Source organism: Myotis yumanensis, unplaced genomic scaffold (genome assembly GCF_028538775.1).
Source record: "Myotis yumanensis isolate MYYU_CA2020_CCGP unplaced genomic scaffold, mMyoYum1.0.hap1 SCAF_8, whole genome shotgun sequence".
Classification (NCBI taxonomy): Eukaryota; Metazoa; Chordata; class Mammalia; order Chiroptera; family Vespertilionidae; genus Myotis; species Myotis yumanensis.
Window position 1 is genome coordinate 44687830 of NW_027223759.1, and position 21541 is coordinate 44709370.

The 21541-nt window shown below is 39.5% G+C and overlaps 1 protein-coding gene across 2 annotated transcripts in view; it reads right to left on the bottom strand.

Annotated features, from left to right (window-relative positions):
• Window positions 1-21541, bottom strand: part of RAPGEF4 (Rap guanine nucleotide exchange factor 4) — a 260265-nt gene that overhangs the window by 217431 nt on the left and 21293 nt on the right. For both annotated transcript variants that reach the window (XM_070422742.1, XM_070422743.1), the window contains exon 2: window positions 2876-3018. In XM_070422742.1, coding sequence (XP_070278843.1) covers window positions 2876-3018 — 143 coding nt within the window. The remainder of the gene's footprint in view (window positions 1-2875; window positions 3019-21541) is intronic.

Here is a 21541-nt window from a genome sequence, read left to right on the forward strand (position 1 = left end):
GTGTTTTCTAGGATTGAATGTCTCCTTTGAAGCTAAGCAATGAATGACTTAAAAAATTAAAATCTGCTTTAAAAGTTTTAATGATTGTATTATCACTGTCTGTTTTCCTGTTATTTTTTGTTTGCTCCTGCTTCTTTTTTTAAATAAATTCACTACTTTAAGCATTAGGAGTTAAGTGCTCCTTGGAAATGACTCTCATCAGGAATTTCTGAACCTGATTTTGCTTTACTTTTGTACTCTTGGAGAGGAAACCTTTCGATATTTAGATAGAACCTTATTTCCCATATCATGTTAAGACCAGTACTTGGGAAAGTCATTCTGAAACACTGGTTCAAAAATTTCATACGGTTCTAGCCAGTGTGGTTCAGTTGATTGGAGCACCATCCCTGCACCGGAAGGTTGCTGGTTTGATTCCCAATCAGAGCACATACCTAGGTTTGGGGTTTGATCCCTAGTTGGGGTGTGTATGGGAGGCAGCTGATCGATGTATCTCTCTCTTATCTCTCTCCTCATTCTCTCTCTCGCTTTCTCTCTCCCTCTTTCCCCCTCCCTCCCTCCCTCTCTTCTTCTAAAATAAATAAGATAAAATCAATAAAGTTCTTTTAAAAAAATTTTCATTTAAACCCCAAAATCCTTTTAAATATTCTACCTAAATAACCAGATGGAATGATCTGATATTTTAACATTCTTTTCATAGTTAAAGTCAGAGATCTAGTGACTCAATGAGAAAGCACATGAGGACTCCATAGAACAGCTGGATTCTGGCAAGGCCAGTGTTCCCGGCATAACAGCAAGCCCCTGGGAGCCATACTAAATGTGACAGACAAGCTGCTCTAAACTCCCTAAGGCAGTGGTTCTCAACCTTCTGGCCCTTTAAAACAGTTCCTCATGGTGTGATCCCCCAACCATAAAATTATTTTTATTGCTACTTCATAACTGTAATTTTGCTACTGTTATGAATCATACTGATATGCAGGATGGTCTTAGGCGACCCCTGTCAAAGGGTCGTTCGACCGCCAAAGGGGTCACGACCCACAGGTTGAGAACCGCTGCCCTAAGGCATGCTGTGGAAAGGCGAAGAATGACAGTAACATCCCACCAAGTGCAATGATAAGCTTCAGATGAGGAACTGATGAGTTTATAGCTGGCCTCTCCAATAACTGCTGTTCCTAGCCTTTGCAAGTGATTTATATTAGAGTTAGGGCTTTAACTTCTGGCTCCAAAAGACATTTTTAGTTGTCAATCAAATTCACATTATATATCATATTAGATTCATTTTGAAAACGGCTTTAAGCCTGGCTGGTGGGGCTTAGTGGCTGAGCATTGACAGACCCATGAACCAAGAGGTCACGGTTTGATTCCCAGTCAGGACACAATGCCTGGGTTGCAGGCTTGATCCCCAGTAGGGAGCATGCAGGAGGCAGCCAATCAATGATTCTCTCTTATCATTGATGTTTCTATCTCTCTTCCCTTCTCCCTTCCTCTTTCTGAAATCAATTTTAAAAACATATTGAAAATGGCTTTAAGAAACAGAAAATAGAGTTTCATTCCCAAGAGAGTGAAATTTCTGATATTAATAATATGTTTGAAAACAGTATGTTTGAATGATTGTTTTAATAGAAGTGTGACTGTGTGTGTGTGTGTGTGTATGTGTGTGTGTGTACACATGGGAAAACATCTTTAAGGATACACACAAAGTGTTAATAGTAATCTCTGGGTTTGGGAATTGCAGGTGATTTTTATTTTCTTTGTCTTCTAAATTTTCTAGAATGATGTTGTGACAGACCCTGTTGGTTTCCCATCCAGAATCATGCCCTCCCTTTCTCTTCTCTAACTGAACATTATATATATAATGTTTTTATATACAAGTTTCCACCCTCCTTCAAGGGCCAAGTGCTCAGAGCAAGAGTTTCTTTCCTAGCTCCAATGGGGTAATACGGAGATTGGTCTAATTCAATCATGGCAGTCCCATTATCTTTGAGGTGATTGGTTTGGACATGGGCTTGTGATACAATTCTAGCCAATACAGGAAGTCTGCTGTGGGACTTGTGAAGAAGAGTCACAAGAAATAGTCCTTTAGCAGGATGATTTGCATTAGCATGTAATGCTTCCAATGGCAGCAGCTATCTTAGATCCACGTGGGACAAGTCTAAGGACAAAGGCCAACACCTGAGGATATACAGCAAAAACCAACAAACAAAAAGATGGGAGGGACCTGGGAATTTAATAATGTCATTGAGCCAACCCTGAAGCCATCCTACCTCAAGACTTCTGGCATGTGAGTAATTGATTTTTCCTCTTACACAAGTAATTGATTATTCAAGCCAGTTGGATGGGAGTGTTTTGTTATAGCATCATAAAGCATCCAACAAATAGAAAAGCATTAATTTTTTAACGAGAAAATACTTTTGTAAAAATGCAGCTAACTCTCTTGTTTTACTCTCCCTGCCCCTTATTCACACCTGAAATAGACAATATCACTGAGGTTATTTCAAAACATTACTATTAGCGTCAGTTAAGTGACCTATTATCTTTATTTTAGATCCTACCAACTATTGTGTTTTTGGGGTTAGAGAAAATAATTATTTGAATTTCTAAGGAGACAGATGAATTATGTGAATCAGTATATTCTTCCAGCTCCATCTGGATGTGGGCTGACCTGGAAGAGCCATTTACATGCTGTGAACAAAGGAGTTAAGGAAACGTCTACATGAAACTGAATAAACAAAGTAGAGGGAAATGTCAATCTAATATCTTCGGTTGAAGCTCAAATATTTGGCACATAAATACCCCATGTGCTATCTATCCGCACCGAATAACCACAAATAAACATAAACTGGACATAAAAGTATACTGTTAGAGTTGAATTTCTTACATGTTATTCCTTTTTCCAGATTCTCATAATAACCACATAAACAAATCTGATGAAGGAGATTTGGGTGAAATTTCTCAAAAGCTTTAACTTCCTTCAGCCGTGTGAAGATTATATCCACATCTTCACTGGACCGCTCCAATGGTCTATAAAGGGGAGACAATGCACAAAAAGCTGTGTTAGCAAGGATTTACTTACGTCAACATGCATTATTTTTGTTATATTAAAGTTCACCCAACTATCCTAATTATAAGTTTTCCATTGCAAATGTTTATCTAACCTATCCCCATCACAGGTATTTCCAAGCTTTCCTCAACTATTCACCTTAAATCATGTTTATTGCAGATGGTGTGGCATTGCAATTTATGATAAAAAATATATATTTGCCCAGCTGGTGTGTCTCAGTGGTTGAGCATCAACCTATGAATCAGGAGGTTGTGGCTGGGGGGGGGGGGGGGGGGGGGGTGTGCATGCAGGAGGCAGTTGATCAATGATTCTCTCTCATCGTTGATGTTTCCCTCTCTCTCCCTCTCCATTCCTCTCCGAAATCAATTATTTATATATATATATACATACACACACACACACACACACACACACACACACACATCTATACATATATACATATGTACATATACAGTGGGGCCTTGACTTACGAGTTTAATTCGTTCCGTATGTATACACACATACATACATACACACACATACATACATATTTGGTCTTTGTCCACTGCTTCTAGTACATAGTTCCTAAAACTTATAATTTCCTATGTAAGAGCCATAGGGGCATCTTTTGTTATATTTGGTCTTTTGTCCTCAGTTCCTGAAATGCTTCAGAACCATGAAGGTAGAATGGGTGCCTTGTTACTCATAACCAGGCCCTTTCAACTACAACTGAGTTTACATTAATGAGGTGACTTTTGCAAAGCCCCTAAATAGCCTAAGGATGGTAGCTGGTTGTCAGGGGAATCACCAAGTGATTAGAGGGTTGGAACTTTCAGCCCTGCTTCCCAGCCTCCGGGGAGGGGGTGGAGGCTGAAGATTGAGTTCAATCACCAAAGCCAATGATTCAATCAACCATGCCTATATAATAAAGCTTCCATAAAAATCCTTGAACTACTGGGTTTGGAGAGCTTCCAGCTTTCTGGACATGTGAAAATTTGGGGAGAGTGGTGCGCACAAAAAGAACAAGGAAGTTCGTGCCCTTCCTCATACCTTGCTTTATGCACCTCTTCCATCTGGATTTTCCTGAATTATATCCTTTTATTAAAAAATTGGTAATTTTTTTAAATAAAAAAATGAAGTAAACTGTTTTTTTCTGAGCTCTGTGAGCCACTGCAGCGAATTAATCAAACCCGAGGAGGACGTGGTGGAAACCTCTTTGATTTATGGCCCATTGGTCAGAAGCACACGTGACAACCTGGTCTTGTGATTGGCAACTAAAGAGTGAGAGTGGAGGGTACTTTTGTGGATCTAAGGCTACCTTCAGTTAGACAGAGTCGGAATTGACTTCAGTTAAATTGCAGGACACCTAGCTGGTGTTTCAGAATTTCTCATCTGGTGTCTAAACATTGAAACCATAGACACAATGAAAAGCAATGTTATCTGTCATTGCTTTTATTGGGTACTTCAGGGAGTAGGGAAAATTCCACTCAGCTATTAATATCTTACCTACCCAACCTCTGTAATCTAACCCTGGGGATAATCCTTCTATTGCCCTTCTTCTCTTGTGAATCCATAATTTCTGCCACATAGATTCTTATCTCCATAGAGGTTATGCCTGGCGCTTCCTTTAGAGATCCCACAGCACCCAGTAGAGGGTCAAGCATGTCCATGGGAGTGATTTTCTACCGTGACCTCAAACTGAATTCATCTTCTCTCTCACATCTGCTACTGCACCTGCACTCCTTATTTCCGTGCATGAAGCAGGCTCAACCTCCCTCATCACATCCAAGTAATTCTACCCGCTCAGTGTCTCTCAAATCTGCCCCCTCCTCTTACCTCTACTGTCACTGCCTCTGTTGCATGTGAATGAAGGGCATGTGAAGCCTGTGTTAGGACATGAAGCTGAACAGCATGGCAGTCCTTTCCCAGGAGGCTAGAGAGCTGGGTTCCATCTAATAGTCAGCAGAAGTATTTTTAGCAGTAGTGACATGATTGGATGTGCATTTTGGAAAGATCACCTTGACTGCAAGTAGAGGCAGATGGGAGAGAGGAAAGGCCAGTCACCAAGAGGCCAGTTAGGAAGCTCTGGCAGTGTATCAGAATGATGAGGTGGGTTTCTCTAATTATAACTTATTCCTTTCCACTCCCCTTCCACAGCTGGTCCCCTAAGTAAACGCAAGTAAAAGCTCTAATGTCAGAGAAGTTATTTTTCTTAGCCTGACATCTGACACCTAGGGCCCATTCTTTAAATCACTTTTTAAGAATTTCACTTTTAAACATGTTCAGACAATTTACAAAAAAGAATCATTTACAAAAGAAGATACTGGTAGGCAGGACTCGAAGGTGACCAGCAACAGCTGGTATAATCCCCTTGAACATGGACAGAAGCTGTAATTTGCTTTTAGTCAGAAGAACATGGAAAAAGTGGAGCTATATCACTCCCGTGATTATGTTAGGTATATGACAAAGGTAAAGAGATTTCACAGGTGTAATTAAGACCACTTGTACAGCACGGGAAATATAGTAAATAATACTGTAATAACTATATGTGGTGACAGACGGGTACTGGAAATATTGGGGGGAACACTTTGTAAAGTATATGATTGTCTAACTACTATGCTGCCCACCTGAAACTAATACAGAAATAATACTGAATGTAAACTGTAACTGAAAAAATATAAAAAATTGTTTTAATTGTGTAAGATCCCTAATCAGTTGACCTTAGTGAATCAAAAGGGAAACTTCTTTCCCGGGTGAGCCTGACCTAATTCAGTGAGTCCTTTGAAAGAGGATGGAAGAAGTGGGAGGTTCCTTTGCTGGCCTTGAAGAAGGAAGCTGCCGTGTTGCAAGGAGGCCACAGAGCCAGGATGTGTGAGGTCCCTGGCTGGCAGCCAGCAAGAAAACAGGGACCCCAGGTCTAAAACTTCAAGGAACTGCATTCTACCACCAATCATGTGAGCTTCGGAGAAGTCTCCAAGCCCCAGAAAGGAACACCAAGTCAACGCCTTAATTTCAGTCTTTAAGACTCTGAGCAGAAGACTCAGACAAGCCATGCTCAGGCTCCTGTCCATGGGAAGGCAAGATGCTAAGTGTATGCTGCTCTGGGCCACTCAGTTTGTGGTCATTTGTTACACAGAAGTAGAAAACTAATACAGACATGAAGTTATTTTCTCATACTGACTCGCTTGCTTGTGGGTTCACTGCCCTCCTGGAACTTTTCCTTACAACATTCTCTCTCATCTCTGAAATCCAACTGATAGCATTTTTTTGGCATCAATTTCATTATGTGTTATTATTTCACATTTCTTGCATGCAAATATAGGGTGTCCCAAAAGATGTATACACACATTTTGAATAATTATAAAGGCAGTGTTTAAAATACACTTCATTTTCTCAAATTTAAGGTATTAGTTGTTAAAGTGTATACACATTTTGGGGGGACACCCTATATTGTCTTCTTGGAGATACTCTTATTCATCTATTCATTCATTCAGTAAATACTATTGAGTTTTATTTTTTATAAACCACTGAAATCACTGTTTTCCTGCTTTTAGTTTTTTTTCCTCAGGGTTCTTCAGCTCTTTCACTCAGCTGACTGATGAGGGGGTGGCCCTTCCCACAGCAAAATGTTTGCAAATATTGATTATCATATACCTAAACAGCAGGTCATCTAAGGGGAGATATTTCTGTTGATTTTATGGTTATTGTATATTTTCCCCATGCTTATGTGTTATTTTGTGTTCTGTTATTACTGAGTGCTAAGTCCTGTAGAAGCTCTGAGGGCCCTCATGGGACAACGGACACCAACACCCAACTGTCAGACCTGTGGGGGTGCAGGAAGTAGGCAAAAAAGGAAAGGGAAAGTGAGAGTCGGACTGTTCTCTGCCTGGCTGCCTCTCCATGGTCATGAACTCGGCCAAGAAGGGACAACAAGAACAGACTTAACAGCACTGTCTTCTTGAGGAATGTATGTAATGCTCAATTCCTCAACTACTTCCCTTGTCGTTTTTAAATTTTATTTTCAATTGTAGCTGACAGATAACATTATTTTAGTTTAGAATGTATTTTATAAATTTCAATATGTCTTTTGAAGATCAGTAAATTAATTTCATGTTAACTAAATATATTTGCATTAAAATGACTTCACAGTTTGTTCATTTTCTTTCTTTCTTTCTTTTTGAGAAAGAGAGATGAGAGAAAGAGATATATGATTTGTTGTTCCACCTATTTATGTATTTATTGGTTGATTCTTGTATGTGACCAGGGATAGAACTCGCAAGTTTGTTTGTTTTGTTTTAGCAGTAACTTAGTGTAATAAAGAGCTAGTCCCTTCCCCTAATGAACAGTTGAATCTGGGATAATACATGTGAATTCTATAAATTATAAAAGGCTAGAGAAATTATTGCTAGTACCATCATCTTCATCATCATCATTATTAGCCACAAAGATATTTTAAAATAAGTGTCTAACAAAAGCAATGATTAAAGTTCTTCAAAACATACTAGAATTCTCATGTGCCTTTTGAAGACTTTATAGATAGGTGTGCGTGGATGTTTTTCTCTATTATAACAACAGTAAATCTCAAACACTATGTATTTGACAATCTTGGCCTTTTTGTAACACTATTAACTTTTCAAAGGGCTTTGAACTTTTTTATCAACCTGTTAAATGAAGCAGGTTTGATGAACCTAATTTTAAACGCAGAAACATTTGATGCAGAGGTTAGGTGAGTATTAGTATACTAAAATCATTTGTCCTTATAACACCAGTGACAGCATGGATCCATCAAAAGTCTTCATAACTCAAGATATTTACCACTTATCATGTTATTTTAATTATGACTATTAACCACTTAGAATACTGAAATGTTTACTCTTTACTAATGACAAGTTTTCCTAACAATGTCAACAACAGTCAGAAAAAAGGTATTGAAAAGACATTCATTCAATCTGTAAATATTTACTGAGTATCTATATGAGAGGAGAATAAAGCCCTCCAGTGATTTTTTTTTTTTTAAAAAAGAGCATGGTCCCTGCACCCAGGAAGTTAAAATTGAATCAGGGAAAATTGTATATGTATAGCAATTACCAAGATGAAATGTGCTAAGAAGCACAGTTAAGATAAGATAAAGGATGCCGAAACCGATTTGGCTCAGTGGATAGAGCGTCGGCCTGGGGACTGAAAGGTCCCAGGTTCGATTCCGGTCAAGGGCATGTACCTGGGTTGCGGGCACATCCCCAGTGGGAGATGTGCAGGAGGCAGCTGGTCGATGTTTCTCTCTCATCGATGTTTCTAACTCTCTATCCCTCTCCCTTCCTCTCTGTAAAAAATCAATAAAATATATTTTTTAAAAAAAGATAAGATAAAGGAAATGGGAATTCAGAGGAGAAACAGACATCACTTATGAATGAAAGTTCTACAAAGACTTCACGAAGGCATTATTGTAAATTCTCCCTAAAATTAGTTCTTTCTCATTTCTCTTTTTACAACTACAGTGATATCACTGGTTAGCTATTTAGTCCTAAAAATGGCCACACTCACTAGAGACCTGTTCTAATAATTCCACTTCCTGAGTTTCCTACCACCAACCACTCCCACCACACAGACACACACACATCAGATATACATACACACACACACACATACATCCAAAAATCAGACACACACAGATACATATGTACAAACACACATACACACACACATACTGACAAAGGTTCTTTGTTGCCCAAACTTTAGTCAAGTTTTTGAACCTTCTGTTGGACCCATCTGTACAGCTCCTTATAAAATCTAATGCTAGCGCCCTAACTGGTTTGGCTCAGTGGGTAGAGCGTCGGCCTGCGGACTCAAGGGTCCTGGGTTCGATTCCGGCCAAGGGCATGTACCTTGGTTGCGGGCACATACCCAGTAGGGAGTGTGCAGGAGGCAGCTGATCGATGTTTCTCTCTCATCGATGTTTCTAGCTCTCTATCCCTCTCCCTTTCTCTCTGTGAAAAATCAATAAAATATATAAAATAAAATGCTAGCAAGAACCCTGCTAAGTCAGTTTAACCAGAACCCCCCACCCGCCCCCCGCCCACAATACCTGACCACCCACAATATCTGATTGGGTTGCTCATCCTCCACTATCCCCCTGGTGATGTCTGATCACCCTGGCCTATCTTCAGCAAGAATTCTATTAAAAAGAAGCCCCTTCACCCCTGAAGTTTCCTCTTAGTAATTTTCCCTCCACCCTGAACCCTACTCCTTGGCTATAAATGCCCACCTTCCCATGCTGTATATGGAGTTGAGCCCAACCTCTCTTCCCCACTGTAAAGTCCTATTACAGTGGTCCCTATATCTATTGTCTGGAATAAAGTCTGCCTTACCATCTTTTGTTGTTGTTGTTAACCCTCACCTGAGGATATTTTTTCCATTGATTTTTAGAAAGAGAGAAAGGGAGGGAGGGAGGGAGGAGAAAAAGAGAGAAAGAAACATCAATGGATATTTAGGTCATTTCCATATCTTGGCTATTGTGAATAATCTAACCACCACTCATTTCAATGCTATACTTACATACTACTTTCAAATCAAAACATTGACTTAGCATTTTTATCCACTTATTCTGTGGTTTCTTCAAATTGTCCCAAGCAGGGGCACCAACAGCAAGATGCAAGAGGTTTTCCATGAATAGCTAGGTTTAAAATAAATAAATTAAAGGCTTCATGGAGAGTTCCAGGGGAGTGTAAGCTGAACTGAAATTCTAAAGGTCACACAATACATAGCATCTCTGACAGGCAGAGTATACAGACTGCCCTGACCACCCTGGACATTCAACTGAGACTCCCAAAATGCCATGTTAGCCCAAGATCTAGACCTATCCTAAAAAAAGCGTACAAATAAGCTTCAGTAAAAAGCAAGCTGACTGGCCAGTAAGTTAACTGCCTATGAAGTAGAAGCTGACATTCTTTAAAGAAAGAAACAAAATCGAGATTCTCAATATCACAGCAACACAATGTCTAGCACACAATCAGAAATTGCTAGATAAGCAATGAAACAGGGAAATGTGGCTCATAAACAGAAAAAAGTAAATAGAAACAGACCCAGTGATGACAGATGTTAAAAATATCAAACAAGGACTTTAAAAACAGTTATTATAAATATGTTTAAAGATTTTAAAAGATTAGAATAAGAATGGTTACTTTAAAAAGGAAGCAAATGGAAATTCTAAAGCTGAAAAAGACAAAATATGAAAAGAAAAAAATTCATTGGATGAGCTGAAGATAGACTGTGCACTGCAGAAAAAAAATTAATGAACCTTAGTAGAGGCAGTAAAAAAATATCTAAACTATAGCATGGGCAGAAGAAATACAATAATATTAATAATAATTTTATAATAGTAAAAATAACAATAAACAGAGATTCAATGACCTGTGAGACAATATCGAGAGGACTTAATCTACATACAATTGAAGTCCCATATGGAGAAGAGAGAGAAAATGAGGAAGAAAAAAATATTTGAAGAAAAAAAAATGGCTAAAGTTTTTCTAACTAAAAGGCAGATAATATCCCAAAGAGTCTAAAATGTTATGAAATAAAACTTCTGCTTTGAGTATGGTCAATTAAAAATGGCCACAAGTGCTTTGTTATTATCACCATCAAGGAATGGGACTTATTTCCCTCTTCATGAATCTAGGTGCCCTTGTGACCAACAGAATATGATAGAATGATATTATGTAACTTATGTTTAGCACTATCACTAACAAGCAAGTTGCTTAATCTTCCTGGGTTCTACCTTAAAACAACTACTGATCAATACGGGGACTGGCTTCCTCATATCTGAAAGGAAGCCATGGGGCTAAATTATCCTCGAGATTCTGTCCATTGTTAGAAAAGTCCATCTTTAGATGTCCAAAAGAGGAGTTATATGTTGAGCCAAGAAATAAAAATAAATCAGGGTTTTATGTCAAAGAGTTAGTTGAGAACCTGAATATCTTAACCAAAATGGGACAGGACTTTTCCAGATCTATTGCTAAGTCAAAATGCCAACCAGGAATTTGGTTGGAATGATGTTCTCTGTATAACTGGATATGGCCTATAAATTAAAGATTATACAGTATAGGACCTTATTAGCTAAAAATTATTGCTAAAGTACAAATTAGGTAGGGCACAGTAGGATGTATTTCTTAAGATATTGTCAAATTCTCTTTTCCTTCACAGTGCCCCGGCTTTAATAGTGAGTAGATTGTTAATAAAACTAGAGTTGGCTAATAGAGAATATGATTTTTGGTAAATTTTTGGTACACTAAAACCTTTTGTCATACCCACCCACTAAGACATCTCATTTCCATAATTCCAAAACTACAAATGCCAAGGAAAACAGATGCCTTGAATTTCATTCTTATGCCCCTTCAGAGTGTAAAATGGCAAGAGCAGTCCTCTCCAACACAAATTTCCAGCACGCCTCACTGCAGAGAATGAAAGGCCCCAGGCAGCAACATGATTTGTGCCAAGGACATATGGCAGGGATTGTGATTAGTTAGGGATGAAGATTCAATTTGACAGTCTTTCTTTTTACTGTTAGTCATTTTGGTTTTCAAAATTATCAGAATTAATAGTCCAGGCTCGGTAGGCTGGAGTGTAGAATGCTATAAAAAGAAAGCTGGCCTTGCATATAATTTCAAGCAAGGTTTGAATTATTGCACCCAGCAATTATGACTACCCAAGCAATAAGATACCTGGAGACAGTTCCCTAAGGGGCAGTGGCTGGCCAAAGTCGATATCAGAAAGGGAACCTTGTTACAGTCACGTATGGTCCACTTGGTAAACAGACACTGTGAGTTTCCGTCTATGCTGAAGACAGCTCTAGTTTGAGAGCGTGAAACCGACTTCCTAAAAGCCAGAAGCTGGTCCACCTCTTAGTCCTGCTGTGAGGAACAGGAAACCGCTCCTCAGTGCCAGCAAGAATCAGATCCCCACACCCATCCCAGTCTCAAGTCTCTGAGCAAACAAAACAGGAAATATCTTTGCCCCACCATTTTTTCACCTAAGCAGAGATAAAGAGCATCACAATTCTGAATTTCAGTCTCTAGCCTCTGTCATTCAACAAATCTGTTGGATGTCTACCGCGTGCAAAGTACAATTAAAAGGTTCTTTGAGAGTCACAGGAAGGACTTTGATTCTGCCCTAAAACAACTTCTGATCAACCTCTGTCTAAATGATGGTAATGCAAGGGTGAAAGCAGTCATATGGGGCCATATAAATGTACACAGACGTCTATATAAAGACTCCTGGGAGTTCAGAGCTAGAGGAAGCAAGAATGAGTAGAAAAATCTTTATACAGAGGACTTTTTTCTTCAAATTTTCCACTTTCCACAACATTTTAGTTGAAATTTGAACTGGGCCATGAGGAGTGGGCAGAAATTGTATAAGCACAAACAAAGGGTAGAAGATTTCCAGGCAAGAAGATGATAAGGCATAATCAAAGGCATAGAAGTAGGAAATTACAGGCCAGGAGAAGCCAGTAGTTCCAATGGTCTGAAGTGCTAATGGTTTCTCCAAGGGGAAAACTGAGCAATGAGCCTGAGACAGGACTGGAATGCAAGCCAGTGAGGGGACAGACCATTCTGCTAATTACATGGGTCAGCAGAGAGCTCAAGGAGACTGAAAGAATTAGAGCCATTATTTTAGAAAATTCGTCTTTTCGCAAGGAATGAACTAAAGGAGAAGGGGCGAAAGGTATGGAGATTAATTAGAACAGAGCTTTAAAGCTCCATATATCATACTTTTTACAATATCATGCAGCCTTCATTTCCATAACACTTACACAATCACATCCATATGCTCATCTTCTTCTCTGCCCAGGGCCCACTTAGAAGTAAGGTGACATTAAGTCCAGGACAGCCATGGCTTATCCGACAGTACCAGTGAAATCAGTAACAGTGCCACCATTTGCTCTCAGAAGTATCCTGACTTAGACCACAAATTACACACGTACCTCATTGGGCTACCCTTTCTCCTTCCACTGTTCTGCAGGTAATCTCCTGCATACCAGGGGTATGGAGCCAATTTGTACAATTTACAGCCCACTCCCTCACTCACTGTAATGGTGATTATGCGGTCAGTGTGCCTCCCTCCCCATGTCACCAGGTAACCCCCATTCTTTTGGAGTTAGAGCTCTGCTGCCTTAGTCCCCAGCTCCAGAACAGCGAGGCCGAGCAGGATACAGCTCCCGTGGAAAAAGTGTTGGTGTTGGAAAGAGGGGGGTTGGGATGGCAGAGGAGGCGCAGGAAGAGGACACGGGGACTCTCAAGGCTGGGGCAGGGAGGACAAGGCCTCTCCAGCTCTTGATGAGTAAGATTCCTGACCTTTGTCTTTTCTCATCTGCAAGCCTCAGTGGGTGTGTGAAGATGATGAAAGGGTGCATGGAATCAGGACAACTGAAAAATGTGGCTTGATGGCATGAAAGTAATACTAATTATAGTGGTTTATTTGAACATCCTAGGAAGCATTTGTCCCTAATTACAATGCTGTCCTAGAACAAATATGTAAATTATGAAAGGTGCCAGATCAGTTCTATTGTAGCTTTAATTGATTATAATAGTAAACGCCCTATGTGTGTTCATAATTATGGTTTGTTACTCATGTGGCATGATCACTTGTTTGCATTACTGATTCCTTCTAATATTAACAAATCATCTGATACAGTGAAAGATCTGGATTTTTCAGGCACCTGTAAACGTTTATGGGAAAGAATAAGCCAAACCAACAGGAATGATCTTTAAAAATCAGTGTAAATGTACAAGAACTGGCACTACATTTCTGAGTAGACCAATACTACTAAATGAAAGGCAGAACAATCCAACCACCCAGATGGAAGTCAACCTAATGAATTTAAATCCAAGAAAGATCAGAGTGGATATTGACATTTCCTGGAAGACATGGGTGCTGAGCAGATTCAGAAAGCAGGTCCTTATGATGAATTAGTAATCCTAGGTTTTTAACATAACCAGGACAAAAAAATAAAGAACACAAAATTGCCAGAAGCCAATTCCAGCATGTCAGCAGGGCTGAACCATCTGGAAATGGCTGAGGGCATTTCCCCAAACCTGAAAAGGATGCAGAAATGATTGCTTGCTGCCAGACAGCTGAGGGCATTTCAATCAACATGTTATTGCCTCCTGCTGGCCAAACACCTGAACAGCCGTAGGCATTTCCCCCAATCTGACAATGGATTCTGTATACCAAACCTTACCCTTTGATGTATATCTACTTTGCCTTAGGACAATTTGTGTTAATAAAAAGCAAGGGGTCCAGAGACCAGGAGAACTTAGTTCCTTTAGCTAAGTTTTCTCTGGCTCCCCAAAATGCCTTCCAAAATTATGTTTCATCTCTGGACTCTTGATTAATTTACACACAGCGCCTTCTCCAGATTTCGGAACCCCTTCCAGATGCTGGAACAAGACCAACGGCACAAAATGTTTGATAAGAAAACAAATTTGACTCTTCCCCAGGCCCTGGGCAACATTAGCCCAGAGACTACGTCTGGCATTTTTGGTTGCCTAGTACAGTGCCTGGCACATAGTAGATACTTGGTTATTCAAATATTTATTCAACAAACATATTAAGCCTTTGGTGAATCACTGATTCATGACATTCATTTCATAAATAAATTTTCCTAGTAAAATAACTTTTTACTCTATTTTAAATGTATTTATTTTTATTCCCTGAATTCAAAAGTTCCCTTTATATAGGTATCCAAATTTCAACAGTTTTTAGCTTCTACTGGATGGACAGCTTTTTATTTCCCCTTGAGAAATGACATTTTTCTTCACAGATTAAATGTGAGCTTTTATTTAACCTTCACTGAGTCTGCTCTATTGTTCAAAATATAACAACTGTATCTATTTTATATCATTGTTAGGAGTTTACTTACAGGTGCACATAAATTAACATTTAAAAATAACATTAAAATATTTTTTAAAATATATTTTATTGATTTCAGAGAGGAAGGGAGAGGAAGAGAGAGATAGAAACATCAATGATGAGAGAGAATCACTGATTGGCTGCCTCCTGCATGCCCCCTACTAGGGATCAAGCCCACAACCCGGGTATGTGCCCTTGACTGGGATCGAACACAGGACCCTTCGGTCCGCAGAGGCCAACGCTCCATCCACTGAGCCAAACCAACTAGGGCTAAAATATTTTTTAAATAACACTTATGAGAGTTTATCCTCTCTTACTTATAGAAATTGTACTTAGGAAAACATTAGGGCAAAAAATCACCCACAATTACAATCTCCTCAAATACACTCAATTCATGTATATCTTTCCAATCTTTAGCTGAAACCTGTGGTGTGTTTTTGTTTTATTGTTTTTTCAAAAACAAACTGCATGTACTATTTAGTGACAACCAAATATTTTACATTTCAGCCTAGAACAGTGCCTCCCAATCTTTTTAAAGTCCTGGCACTCATAGAAAATTACTGGGATAAACTAAGTCTCATCCCCAAGCCACCATGGAAGCTCAGGCCACCCAAAGGCTACGGGACTCAGTCTCTCAGGTTTAACAACACTGCACTTCAGTTGGAAAGTTCTGGCCCAGAGAACTGGTTCTATAAGTGTGACTGCTCAGGACCCAACCAAAGTTTATTTCCTAAATCCATGGGACAGTAGATGTCAACATTCTTCAACTCAACAAACATTCATCCAGTGCAGTGCCTGCTGAATGTCACCTGCCAAACGCTGTGGATAAAACATGAACAGGAGGGATCCCTTTCTCAAACTGTGTACCTTCAAATAAGAAATTCCCTTAGGTCAGCGGTTCTCAACCTGTGGGTCGCGACCTCTTTGGCGGTTGAACGACCTTTTCACAGGGGTCGCCTAAGACCATCCTGCATATCAGATATTTACATTACGATTCATAACAGTAGCAACATTACAGTTATGAAGTAGCAACGAAAATAATTTTATAGTTGGGTCACAACATGAGGAACTGTATTTAAAGGGCCAGAAGGTTGAGAACCACTGCCTTAGGTAAACAACTATGACATAACCCAGTTAGTACTATGTTTAGGGAATTATAGTAAAAATAGCAGCTGGCATTTATTGTGGTCTTATTAGTGGCCAATCAATGTACATGCCTTACACATATTAACCCATTTACTCCTACAATAGCCTTATAAGATAGGTACTGCCAGATGGGGAAACAGAGGTTGGAGATGTTTAGTAACTTTCACCCAATCTCAAGGTCAGTGTGGGTGGCTGAGAACTGGACTCTTACCCAACGTATTTAATCAGGGGCCACCTAGAGAAGTGTGACTGCCCCAGGCAGGCTGACAACTGAGAGCCACTCTGACTGTTCTCTATTGGTTCACTGTTTACGTAGCAAAGAGGCCGAGCACAGCCTCAGGGAAGGCAGAAGAGGAGGACCAGCCAGTAGCAGCCCTCAGCTTCTCCTCTATGTTCCCTCCAGCTGCTCAGCCATAGCCAGATTTGCATGTCCTGCTCAACAAGCAAACAAAAGTGGCAGTACATACACACCTGTGTTCCTCGCCACCACCAACAATGCCAACAAACACTAAGCTTGCATTTAATTAGTGCCACCCTCTTTAAGAGTTCAACTACCTGTGGTTAGTCATAGCATCTTATTAAAGTGGATCTCCTTAAAGATCATTCTTTGTGTGAAGAGCGTGGTAAGCCCAGAGTTGCCTGATTTTGCAAATATAAATACAGGACAGCATTTACATTTGAATTTCAGATGAAGGATGAAGAATTGTGTAGCATACGTATGTCCCATTGCAATAATGAGGACATACTTATATTTTTAAAGTATCCCCGGCGGTACTCAGCCCTGTGAGAGAATGCAGGAGGGCTGCAGATTAAACAGGGCGCTCTGCCCAGAGCATCACTTTTACAGAAAGATTTTTGAGAAGAAAAGTTTTTTACTTTTTCAAAGAATTTACAACATGAATATTCTGGTTTCCATCTTGGCCCATGTCCAGTTTTTGCATGCAAACCAGTAGGTCATAAATATTTTTTTGTGCAGTAAAAATGCTGCGCATTTGCTACTTCGGAGTTAGATGGGAATCCCCGGCCTCAGCACTGCAGTGCGGAACGGTGAGCAGCATCTTTGGCGAGAACTGATTATGCTAACGTCACCAGCGCGTCCAGCTGGCACTTTTCCGTCCGAGTGTTCATGCCAGAAAGTGTGATTTCTTGATGAATCCATAGAAGCTTTTTCTTTTTTCCTGTTGGCTAAAAAAAAAATCTACTGGCTCCCACAAACTACTTCCTACTGAAATTGCTTTAAAAAAAAGTGATAAATCAAGTGGTTTGTTTACAAGCATGAGACTATATAAATAGCTCCATTTTCAGTTTTAGTGAAAATCTCTATAACAAACACCAATCAAAATTAAGAGGTTTTTTTTAATGATAGATGTACTTTTCCTCTTTGCATTTTAAAATAGCAATGCATTTCTTGTATGAATGACTGTCTGCTAATGCATTCATTCCTTTAATTGAGCTCCCTGACTTTAACAGCTCCCAAGCTTTCACCTAACAGAGATTTGGGCCTGTCTGTGCACATGCAGTGCACACATTTTGTCTGGGTCAATAAAAAAAATCCTGCATCAAAACAACACGAATCACTGAAGAACATGGCACCTAATGTCAGCCTTTATGCTACCTACAATGAACTCAACAATTGAAGATGCTGACAAACCCAGACCAGAGACAGTTGTTTGGTGGTACACACAAAACTGGATTTAAAAAAAATTGGATGTGTTTCTATGTTTATTTCAGATAGAAGTTTTATCTATGTGGAGATACAAATGAGCCCAAATCTTTTTATATCTTGAGTGGGAAAATCCTGAACTATAACAATATAAAACTATGATTCTTCTAACAATATCCAAAGGCCAATTATGCACATCTTGAAGTAAAGGTGCCAGAATTTTTTTTTTTTTTTTGTAGCTAAAGACTATAGACTTGGCTCCAAGCAGGGCAATTAAGAAAGAAAGAAAATGAAGAAATTGCTTGTAGCTTTCCTTGAAGATGGTTTCAGAATAGTCTTGGAGGCGAAACTCATAGACTAGAAGAAAATGTGGTAAAAAAAAAAAAAAAAAAAAAAAAAAAAAAAAAAAAAAAACACTGCCCAATAACTATGTCCAAATCTTTTGGCCAAAAAAGAGGCAGACAAGCTGAAAAAATAGTCTTATCAAATAATTCCATCCAACAACAAATTGTACTGTGCTCAGGAAGCATGGATGAACTGGCTGAAAGACAGAAATTAACATGTTTATCAAGCAGCTGGATAAAAGCAGGAAGAGAAATGATCCCCTCCATACTTATAATGGTACTAGAGGCCCGGTGCACGAAATTCGGCAATCAGAGCCGATCGGGGCCTTCTGGCTGCTGGCCAGGGCCTTCCTTCCAGCTGCCAGTCGGGACCTCCCTTCCCCAGCTGCCGGCTGCTGGCCGGGGCCTTCCTTCATTCTGCGCCACCCCTTGGTGGTCAGTGCACGTCATAGCAAGCGATCAGTCTCCCAGTCGAACTCCCATGGGGACAATTTGCATATTAGGCTTTTATATATATAGATACATCAAACATACTCACATGGACAGGAACTGAGGGTTAAAAACAAATACAACTTGGTCATGAATTTTCAACAGCATATATCTTTTTTTCTGCTACCTTTAAAAGGTATTTTTATTGAATTTATTGGGCTGACATTGGTTAATAAAGTGATATAGGTTTCAGCTGTGCAATTCTATGATACATCATCTGTATATTGTATTGTGTGTTCACCACCCAAAGTCAAATATTTTTCTGTCACCATTTATCCCCCCTTTACCCTTTTCTACCCCACTCCTCTTTCTCTCTGGTAATCACCGTACAGTTGTCTGTGTCTATGAAGGGTTTTGTGGGGTTTTTTGCTTAACCCCTTCACCTTTTTCACCCAGACCTCCCAACCCTCCCCACCCCACCCCCAACCCCCGGCATTATCAGTCTGTTCTCTAACAGCATATACCTTAACAAGAAATAACAGAACTATAGGAAGCCTGAAGGTCAGCAGAGCTGGGCTGGAGATTCAGACTTGGGAGTCATCAGAAATACCTGTCAGCTGAATCCATGAGGAACATGAGATTATTCAGGAAGGAAAAGTTGCCTAAACAGAAAAACAAGCTGAAAATGGAACCCCATGGAACATTTTTTTTTTTCTTTCTCAGAAAACAACGGCAATAAGTGGTCATGAAATTCTAGAAAATGCAAACTAATCTCTAGTGACAAAAGCAGAAGAGCTATTGCTTGGGAATAAGACAGAGTGGGGAGAGGCTGCAGGCAGAGAACATAAAGAGGCCCTGAGGAATCTAGGGGCGATGGATAGTTCTCGAACTTGGTTGTGGGGATGGCTTCATAAGTGTATGCATAAGCCACAACTTACCAAACTGTATAACTGTGTACTTTATTGTATGACTGTCTACCTCACTAAATCTGTTTTTGATAAACACGTAGATCAAATAAAAGTGAGAATTTCAGTTCCTCAACTGAACTAAAAAAATTATAGGATATATGAATTTTGTAAGGTATCTTGTTTAATTAGAAATGATAAGCCCATTATTAAGGGACAAGAACCCTAATTTACATATGGTACTAAAAAAAATGACTTTCAGATCACAGTCTAGGCAAATCCCCACCTTCTCAAGTCTGACTATACTCAGGGTTCAGAACTGACAGCTACTTCATATCCTCCCCTGAGACTCACAACCCAGAACCCAAGCTGCAGGATTTTTGGATGGTACTTCTGCAGGTTCCACGTTTATTCAACCATCAAATAAAATTTTACTTGGCACCAACTTTGTGTAGGAAGTAGGTAAAGAAATAAAGTGTGCTTACTGGTTAACAAGAAAGACATGAATCATGAAATGGTAGTTAGTAATACTTTTTATAAGTTGAGTAGTATTTCCATTGATTAATATACAGTTTCTTTCTTAGCATGACCAAAAACTACCAAAAAAAGGAAAGATGAATATGTATACATTTAAAATTTTATAACATACCAACACAAAAATGGTTTTTTAAAGGACAGACTAGCCCAGCCGCTGTGGCTCAGTGGTTAAGCATTGACCTATGAACAAGGAGGTCACGGTTGCAGGTTCAATCCCCAGTATGGGGCCTGCAGGAGGCAGCCGATCAATGATTCTTTCTCATCACTGATGTTTCTATCTCTCTCTCCCTCTCCCTTCTTCTCTGAAATCAATAAAAATATATTTTAAAAAATAAAATTAAAGAACCGACTAGACAATATTTTTCCTTACATAAAAGTGGAAAAGTCAACATTAATTATGTATAACTAATTCCTTCAAAAGATCTGCTTGTATTATCTGGTAAAAAATGTCTGGGTCACTTTTGCCTAATCCATATATCACACTGAGCCAATGTAATCAATTCACAATTTATGTATTCCTGGATAAGTGGGGGCTTTCAAGAGCAGGGAATTCATCAATTGGATGAACTGCTCATTGGAGCATTTTTATGAGGGCTGCTTCACTACAGTCAGGCAAGGGGGGAAGTTTAGGCTCCACACTAGGCCTTCACTGATGGAGGTAGAGTTGAGCTGTAAATGTTTTCTGTGGTGTTTGGTTAAAGTAGAACGGTTATTATCCAAAAGGTTTTCCATCCTGCTAGGCTTTTCTTGAGGCATCTTGTTTGTTTCTGTCTGTCGGCATTTCTGAGTTGCTATCTACTCCAGCATCCAATCTGGGATCTCTGAGGCTGAAAGAAAACTCAGGGAACTCACCACTCTGCCACTCTTCAGAGCGAGAAGTCCCAAGCCAGTCTCCCTTCTTCTCTCCACCTTCCGGAGTCTTTTCTGATTGTTTTATGTAGAATATCCATGGTGTACCGTGGCATTTAGTGGGAGAATTAAGTCCATTTGTCCAGAAATAGAACTCCATAGTTGTCTTTTTAGCAGCATTTTTCCTTAGGTAAACTGGGTAGTTACAATTTCACAACTGCCATGTGTATCAAAAGCAAATGTGCACTGACCAGAAACTCATTCACGGAGGCACACTCTTTCCTGAGAGATGTTTCCAGGGACATGGCAACCAATGAGCCATATGTTGTTTATTTGTTAATCATTTGCCAACTCTGGCTTTATTGATAATATCACTTCTGAGTTTCACAGCAGTCTGCATGCCTCAGCTGTGATAGTTTGCTTCCTTGCTGCTCAGTATTTATCACGGTGATAATGACTCCCTGTACTTTTCTCCATCTGTTACAGAGAAAAAACACCCTATGTGTTCATAACTGTTTTCATGTTATGCTATCTCTTGTCCTCTGCACCTCTACACCTTCATTTTTCATCTTTCTGTACCTGAACTTTCCCATTTACCCACATTGTAGGTGGATGATCTCATTCTAGTTAAGCCACAGGTTATGCATCTGCCCTGTACCTTGTCTGTGAGAAATTTTATTTTTGTGTTCATTTTTGCCATCTTCTTCACAGCATTCCAAGACCTGGCACA